We start from the raw sequence: 9,660 nt of genomic DNA on the forward strand, positions 1-9,660 counted from the left end.
TAAGTGGAGGGGTAACCGGTAAACCCTCTTGCAACCGGTTATTTGGCATAAACGCAAAAAATGAGACAAGTATGCGGCATTAACGACCCAAAAACCCGCCGGAGGGTAAAACCGACTTTTTATTGAAACATTAAGGCTTTTTATGACATTATCCCTATTCAAATATTTGGATTAATAATATTTTATGGACTATAATTATCTTAATAAAACAATTAACTTAAATAATATTAATTCCATATTTATCTTCCTTTATTTTCGAATTTTGATATATCTTATTACATAATTAAATTTCATATTGTAAACGATTTAAGATAACTATTAATTATCAAGTAATTATCATCAAAGACGAAAAAGGAAAGTAAATATGGATCTGGTAGAAAATGAGGCGCGCCACACCAGGTAAAGGGCGTGGCGCGCTCGACAAACATAAGAGTTATTCGATTTTTCCAGTTTTGATTCCAGTTTCAATTATACACTTATAATAAAAAGAACCCTAGGTTCTGATATCACTGATGAGTTTTTTAGTTTACATTAAACTTTTTTGCACAACGGAAACATCATAAAATCTAATTATGAGAACATACAACCTATAGATCTATGTCTTTTCTCATTATAACAACATAATATTGAAACTATCATAAGCCGTAGCCCATATCAAAATCAATAGATTGAATTACATACCTTTAGTGCTATGATCGTATATAAACTCTTAAATCCTCCGACCTGCTTCAGAAGGTAGCACCAAAAGTATGGTTGCCTTTAATGACTCACACCTAAAACCCTAAAATACTAGAAATCAATAGGAGAAAGAATGTGACTTGTGAATTTCGTTTTCCACCTTGTGGGAAGTAAGAACCATGAAATTTGATGCCCAAAGGGTCCTATTTATAGCTATGAAATCATTAGAATAAACCCTAATTTAAATAATAAGATAATTTGATTTTATCTATTCAAGGTAATGTATCCTTATCAACTCGAGGAGGCTTCCGAAACCTTAAAATCGTCCATACCATGGATAATTCCAGATTTGCCTTTTTTTGCTCGGTTATGAACAATTACAATTCAGTCTTTGTACCTTTAATTAATTTCAATTAATCTCAAATTAATTCCAAATTAATTCTGATTAGTAATTAATTAATTGCAATTATTTTCTAATTAATTTATTAATCATATAACAAATTAACAAATCATTTTATCTCCCTCATAAAGTCATTTTAGCTATTTCTGGATTTTGAGGGCAACCATCAATGACTTTATTTTTATTCCATTAAGTTATACCAATTTAGTTTTCACTTTGACCAATTTAGTTATGCATTTGGACACCTATTCTAACATAAACTTCAAAATTTATTGACATAACAAAATATTTTGTCCATGTAACATTACATCATAATAGGCATTGTTGCGCCTGGAGCCCCATTGAAAGTAGAGGGTTGTTTAGGAGCTAAATATTAGGAAAGATTGGTTTGACATGAGCCTTGGTGACAATGAGGGAAGAAGAGGAAGTACAAACAAGAATAGAAGCAAAGGATGACTTAGGAGCACATTGGGGAATGATTTGAGTTAGTCATGTGGAAATTTTCTTCTGATTTCTTTGGTGTTTGTACAAAATGACCTTTAAAAAATCTTAAATAAACACCCAATAAACCGAAAAATTGGAAAATTTATAGAATTACTATCCGAATCAGAATCTGAAAAATTGGATATACAAAAATTTGGATAATGTCAAACACCCCTAAATATGTGTGCGTGTCGGCCAAGGAAGGTGGGGACGGGATGATTAGGTCGACACCGTGTCGAAACAGCGGAATGAATTTTTGGTGGGAGCCCTTTACAGCTCTGCGACCATATTAGGGTTTAATATATTTTCTCAATTAGTATAAATACATGTACAGTACAATGGGCTAGCATTGGGCTACTCTATAATGGGCTGAGATACAAACAATACAAATAATAATTTACTACTTTGGGTATTGAAACTCACCATTGTCACTTGATTCAATAAGGACAGCGTTCTAATTTACATTTGAGTGTTCATCTTCTTCCCCATTTTTTCGTTTACAGAACACAACATAATTAAAAAATACAAGTATTTACATACTTTCTTGCTGCCTATCCAGAACAGTAGAAATCATCTTATTGATGTCAAAAAACCTATCACATTGATCTTCAACTCATAATTTCCCATTTCATGCTGCTTTTCCTGTATTCTATTAGCAGATTTGACGACAGTGTGGTTCCGTTTATCAATATCAATCATCTCAAGCGTGGGGATGTCTCCTATATTCTCTGGAATACCCTTAAGATAGTAGCATTCTAGCAACACCAATCTTTTAAGGCAGGGGAAGTTGCAGCTATAGGCGTCCCATTGATGAACATCCAGATTCTGCAATTTCAAGAACTTTAGTTGGCGAAACTGCCCCTCACCAGTGTCCCACGAGGGTCCTTCAAAAGCATAGTTTAGCAACTTGAGAACTTCAAGGTTAGGCAACCATTGAATATTTGACATACAAAACCAAGGAAGACGACATCCTGATAGAGTAAGCTTTTTTAGGGTTACTGGGAAACTAAAGTATTTATTTGACAACAGTGATTCCACCTGCAGAACTTCCGGCTGGATCACCTTTAATGTTTCAAGATGATCTAGTAAGGAAAAATTCGGGAATGAGTATTCTTTTTGATCCCCATAGACAGCACAACCAAGCTTCCTGATATTTGGAATCCTTTTCAACAAACTTTCAGCTCTACCATCTAATCTTACCATGGAAAGAGTTTGCAAGTTGGAAAACACATCAGATTTGGTTGGGTTGTGAATATCAGGAATAGAAATGATCATTTCAATCCACAAATGCCTCAAACTAATCATCTTTGGAATGTTTTCAGGTAAGTTCATGAAACCAGAGTAATTTTCTTTAAGAATGAGAGTTTGAAGTTTCCACAGATTACACACTGCGGAGGGGAGCTTTGTGACCTCAGACCAAAGAGCTAAGTGCCTAAGATGAACTAGAAATTCTAAAGCAAGAGGAACTGTGGATGTGTGAATAGTTTGTAGATCAAGTACTCTGATAAGTAGAAAGGGATGGAAACACCTTTCAACTCCTAAACTGAAGTACCATTCCTTGTTAAAGCACAAAAACGAGCGAATATGTGGGGCAGAATTGTCAGAAGAAATCTTAGATAAAAATTTAGAGTCCGCAAATAAACGCCGTTGCTTATCTCTACATGAAATAAACTTAGATGATGAAAGGTAACCTGACCTTGAGAAAAAATTCTCTTCTGTAGCTTTTTTCAAACATAGCTCCCTCAGTAGATCATGGATACGACAAGCCTTGACCCCACCATTGGACCTTCTTTTTGCAACAATCAGTAGACTTCTATCTATTAAATCCATCAAGTATTCTTCAGCCACTTCTTCCATGAGTTTAGGGCAATCTTCATGTATAAATCCCTCAGCCACCCATAACCAGATTAACCTTCGCACTGGGATTTTATAGTCCTCTGGGAAACCCCCTACATAGAGAAAACAGTCTCTTAAATGCCTAGGTAAATGGTCGTAACTCAAAGCCAATGTGTCCAAGTATCCATTCGGATCCCCAACAATGTATGAAGTTACACTTTCAGCAACTTTTTCCCACAAGTCTACGCTCTTCTCTCCCTTTACTAACAATCCAGCTATGACAACTACTGCTAGTGGTAATCCCTGGCATTTCTTGGCAATTTTAATTCCAGACTTGATCAATCTTTGAGGACAGCCATCTTCCTGAAACACTTTCTTGCACAATAGCTCCCAACTCTCCTCTTCGGTCAGAAATTGTAGGTGGTGTGTGAAGCCATCTGGTTTTGCGTAAAAAGCTATTTCGGAGAGGCGAGTGGTTAGCAGAATTCTACTCCCGGTGTTGTCATTTGGGAAATAAAGTTTCAAATCATCCCACGCCTTTGCACTCCATACATCATCAATGACAATTAGATATCTCTTCCCTTTCAAGCTCTTGTACAGCAATTCTGAGATTTTATGATCCTTCAACTTATCAAGATCTTCTGGCTCTAGTTTACCAATGGATGTTAAAAGGGAAATTAACAGATCCTTTTTATCATATGCTTGAGACACTGTAACCCATGCACGAACATGGAAATGATAGACAATATACCGATTATTGAAAACTTTTGTTGCCAATGTAGTCTTACCTAGTCCACCCATACCAACAATGGACATGACATCTAATTGCTTTCGATTTCCCGTAAGTCTGTCGAGTAAAACCATTGAGTCGTCTTCAAGACCCACTATGATTTCTTCCTTTAGTACTCCACTATATTTTCTGGTAGGCGAAGTTCCTGCAGAAGTTGGCTGCAGGCCTTGAGTTTGATGAGACTGCATCTTGGTATCCATAATCTCTCTCTTAATTGACTTGATCTCTTGTATAGCACTATCAAGGTTTGGGGAGAGATCACAGTTGTCAGCTACACACATCGTCATGCTTGCATTGTTTCTGATGATAGCACTGGTGAGGAATAGATCGACAATGTCCTCAGCATCATCTACCACATCTTTGAGCCTTCTCTTCAAGTTTCTAGTCTTTTCGAGCTCAAGGGGTTCCTTTGTGACCTCCATATCAATAACAAAGTTTCTCAGGGACTCAAGTTCCTCATACAAAGACTGGATCTGTGACCTCTTGTCCTGAACAAATGGGTTCTCATTGATCGATGGGTTGTGGTCACAGTATATTAGTTGCTTCAAGTTCTCCATTAATAATTCTAGACCGGTGTTTTCCATCTTATTTTCTTTATTTCTGTCTCTCTCTAAACACAATTCTTAAGTTCTCAATTACTCAAAAGTAATGATTTTAAACGAGACCTTTTTCGTGTAAAATCTTATTGATGGGGACTTGTTAGAATTAAATTAGTCTATTTAGAAGATAATGGTTTTTTATTTTTCGAATTGACGATTAACAGATTCTCAAATAAGCTGATGTCGGTTTGAGTCAGAAAATAGACTAATAAAAGTATTCTAACTGTTAGCTATATTTTAGTTCACATTAGACGATGTTTACACAATGTTTTAATAATCCAGGTGGAGTCTTCACAATGAGGTGAAGACAAGAACAATCAAAACATGGATCTTTCTTGGTAACTCCTTGTTTGATGTTAAGTTTGCATGCATACTTTTCTTTCTCAGGAAGTTAAACTTAATTATTACAATAATGTATCAATGTTGACTTTGGTTTAGGTGTAAATAGACGTTAAAAGTATCGGATGGGCATATTCTATACCCATATACTGTTAGTTCATTGGATATTTGAGTTCATATGCACATCCGGTGGATATTTCAAAGTGACATTCGTATCTTCATCCAACAATTGTTAAATCGATTATTTCTACTTTTACAAATCAAAACTAGTAATCAACTAATTTTGAGGGAGGTAGAAACTATTATTTATTGAACCGTATTATTGTTAATTTTGATGATGCGGTAGTAAGATTTTTTATTTTGTTCTATTGAATGACATTTAAGAAGTAAGATTTTTTATTTTGTAATGTTTCTTTTCTAGCTCCTTGCTAGGTTTTTAATAATACCCCTGCCCTTCAAAAAAAATACCAACTAATACTTATTAGTAAGGCTATAAACGAACCAAACGAACATGAACGAGGCTTGTTCATGTTCGTTCGTTTAAGTTAACCGAACAAATAAACGAACACGAACTGTTAAACAAACGGGTTTTCTTGTTCATGATCGTTCATTTAACAAATTATATTGTTCATGTTCGTTCGTTTATGTTCGTGGACATGCTAAATGAACATAAACAAACGAACATAAACGAAAAAAGATAAACAAACATATTTATGAAAATAAATAAACATATAATATAACAATGTAATCAAACATAATTAAACATATATGAAGACAAAATGAACTTATATGAATGAACATAAATAAACGTAAATGAACAACATAAACGAACGTTCACGAACATAACCGAACGAACGAGACAATTGTTCATATTCGTTCGTTTAACTAAACTAATGAGAATTTGTGTTCATGTTCATTCATTTATTAAATAAATGAACACAGGCCGACCTTGAGATTTTGAAGACCCTGTGCGATTTAACAAAAAATAGACCCTAAAATTTGAAAAATCTCAAAATTTAAACAAAAAAAATTATAAATTATAATTTTCTATTGCAAATACATAAAATTATCAGCAACAGATTAGAAAATTGTAGATTTCTTCTTAGAAACTTGGTTCTATATGTTGAAACTCAAGCAATAAAGGGTATGAAAACTATAAAAGCAGCAGATCAGAAATTTATCAGATAACAAATTAGAAACATATCAGAAACGAATAAAGGGTGCCTTCTGAATTTTGTCACTTAAAATCAGCAAGAAAGAATATCAAAAACTGTAAAAAAACAGAATTCAAATACGAACTTGATCAGAAATACAGAAACCAAAAAGAAACTGATTTACATCTTAAAACTTGATCATAAACGAAACAGAAACAAATGTTCTCGTTCAAAACTTATCGGATAACATATTAGAAATTTATCAATTATCAGTTAGCAAAAGGAAATTTATCAGCAACAGATCAGAAATTTATCATACATCAAATCAGAAGCGAATAAAGGATACCTTATGATTCTGATTTTCGTCACTTAGCTTCATAAATGGACCTCCTCAATGCCTTTCCTTCTAATTTTCTAAACTGATGTGCTCAATGTTCTTGTTCCTTTTTATTTTCAAAACTCAATTCTTGTTCCTTCATAAATTAGAAATAAAAAAATTAAGCAGAAGAAAAAGAACACATGAAGAACATGAAACCACAAGTCTAGAAATTAGAAATACCTTAATCCCTATCTTCTATCATTCTCCTTCTGATTTCGAAACCACAAATCCACAACATGAAATCTGATTTTCGAGAAGAGAGAGAGATTGTAGGATCATTTGTATTTTGTAACTTTGTTTCGGAAATTAGAATTTTGTGAAGAAGGGTGAAAGAAGAAGATTGTTCATAGCTTTGCAGATTTAATTCCTTTGCAAATTTAAGCAAACAATATCGTTGCAGATTTAATTCCTGGCCCATGCGTAAACAAAGAAGAAATCGAAGCGTTTTCCTTTTCCCGAAATTTTCTTTTTTCCCGCTACTTCTTACGTGATTACTGATGCGTCACTCGCAGGAGCCAGGAGGTGATCCAACCGAACCTAGGGTAACATAAAAGCTATAATAATTTTGGGCCCTCCGATTTTTTGGGCCCTGTTCTTCAGCACCTTTTGAACTTGGCAAGGGCCGGCCCTAAATGAACATAAACGAACTTTTGCCGAACGGTTCACGAACAGTTTGTTGAATGATCAGTTCATTTACAGCCCTACCTATTAGGATTTAGTTATTAAGGTTAGGCTAATACCCATTGTCATTTGAGTCATTAACATTTTATAACATAAAATGATATAGCTTTAGGTTAAAACCTTACTGGTGACTACAATCCCCAACCTTCGCGAAGGGCGAGGCTATGTATAAGTAAGGTGGGTCCAAGGACCCACCTAATTTTATAGTTTATTTAGTGACCTATCTTAAAAAAATTTAGCCCTTCCTAATTCATAAATTTTTTGATTTTGTATAGAGAATTTTCTATAGAAAAATAAGTGAACCATGTAGTTTTCTATTCCAGACTCGCCACTAAATGCCGCCTTCCACCTTCGACGATCACCGTTAATAGTCGTTGGATGTGCATTCTTTATGCTTCATATTTCCTCCTTTCTTCTTTTTCCTTCTAAATATAAAACAGATGTCGGCACCAAACAATAGCTCGTTCATCTGCTTCTTCCACTGCCTTGTCTACTTCTGCCTCATCCTCAGATAACCCCTGCCTCCGAACCTTATGGCTTATCCCCGACTGGCCTCTTCTTCTTCATATCTCTTTTTCGAGTCAGCCTTTTCCATTGATGTTGCTGCCTCCCTCCAACGACTTTATCACTAAAATTGTTATATGGTATTTATATACCAACTAAAGTAATTAATCTAAGCATACAACTACAATTTGAAACTATACATATTGATGTGTCAACGAGTTGATGTGTTAACGAGTAGTGTTGGAACACTTATTTACTTTTAAAGACTATTGAGAGTATCTAAATTAGTATATGAACATTCACTCAACCATCAAATGCAACATAAAAGTTAACGTAACTGAATATGGTGAACTAAAGACAAGTTACATTTTTTTTTTGAAAATATGTTACAAAATGGTCATATCTCAGACATCAATGGTGATGATTTATCCAACAAACTGGATTTATTACAAAAAATTACAAATTGAACCTAACATAACTAACAAAATACTAAATCTCTTACGAAAACAATTATTTAGCATAAAGAATATTGTTCATTTTTTCGATTATATATAGTTGAATTAGTGGAAGAAAACTCTTCAAAATTAAAACTTTTAAAATATTGTTTGCAATCTACCATGCCTTAAGAGAGATTAAACACTTTGGATTTTATTTTGATTAAACATATTGATTATGAAGTTGTAATCGATATATTTGCTTCTAAAAATGCTAGATTAATGTTTAGATGATAACAAGGTTCTAAATAACATTAGGCGTGACTTGGCGGCAATGTCAATGTAAAACGAATGATAGAAGATAATGTAGAATAGTTTGAATTATAAGTTTGTTATATAGATAATAACAATTGAATGTAACCTTATCAAGTAACGATCGTATATTTATGATAATGATACCTACGGGTTTTGTGTGGAAAATATTTTGTCTCACTTGGTATCAGAGTCCTATCTTTCTAGGGTTCCACTTCCTACCCTCTCTATCTTCTTCCTGTTGGTGTTCTAATCATTCCTATTTTAAATCGCATCTCCATGGCACCCTATTTTTTTAATTCATCCAAACTGGCCACTGCAATCATATGCAAGCTAACCCGCACAAACTTTTTGATGTGAAAAGCCCAACTTATCCCCATTCTACTAGCTGTTAAACTCTATGGGTATCTTGACGGTACCATTGCAGCTCCTGCTGCAAAAGTAACTATTGGAATAGGTAATGATGCAAGAGAAGCTCCAAACCCATAATACGAAACCTGTTCAGTTCAATATCAGGCCATTATCGATGGGTTGCTATCTTCAATGACGGAGGACGTATTAGCCCAAATCACCCGCTACATTGATATGTCGATCTAACTCTCGACATCCCTTCACACTACGTTCTCTTCTCAACATAAAAGGTAATTCTATCCAGATAAGTACACAACTCTCAACTACGAAAAAGGGTGATATGAGTGCCTCAGAATACTATCAAAATATGACAAGATTAGCGGATACTATGGCCAATATCGGACATCCTATGACCGATGAAGAGGTCATAGGCTACATTCTTTTTGGCCTAGGACCTGGTCATGGTGATCCTTTCACAGCTATTACAGCAGTCAGTAACCAACAAGACATAACTCTACCAGAGTTCTATTTGTATATCATTCCATACAAAGCACAAGCCACTGCTATGAATGGTTCAGTGGAGTTCTCATCCTCTGTTAACAATGTTGCAAAACAAGAAACAACCGGTTCAAGTTCACCTCGTCGAAATTTCAACAACAATAGATATAACGGGTCTAATAATCAGCAACAAAGTAATTATGGTAGTCGTAACAGTCGTGG

At 34.6% G+C, this 9,660-nt stretch overlaps 1 protein-coding gene across 1 annotated transcript; it reads right to left on the reverse strand.

Annotated features, from left to right (window-relative positions):
* Positions 1-1,971: 1,971 nt before the first annotated feature.
* Positions 1,972-4,809, reverse strand: LOC145128503 (putative late blight resistance protein homolog R1A-3). The gene has a single exon (XM_079063300.1). It carries the CDS (start codon positions 4,769-4,771, stop codon positions 2,132-2,134), a length of 2,640 nt encoding a protein of 879 aa, XP_078919426.1. The 5' UTR covers positions 4,772-4,809; the 3' UTR covers positions 1,972-2,131.
* Positions 4,810-9,660: the final 4,851 nt, after the last annotated feature.

This window comes from Lactuca virosa, chromosome 8 (assembly GCF_052849685.1).
Source record: "Lactuca virosa cultivar CGN04683 chromosome 8, Lactuca_virosa_CGN04683_v6, whole genome shotgun sequence".
Taxonomy (NCBI): Eukaryota; Viridiplantae; Streptophyta; class Magnoliopsida; order Asterales; family Asteraceae; genus Lactuca; species Lactuca virosa.

Excerpts from the sequence above, each read along its gene's own strand:
- LOC145128503 (XM_079063300.1), bottom strand. The coding sequence starts at position 4,771 with ATGGAAAACACCGGTCTAGAATTATTAATGGAGAACTTGAAGCAACTA.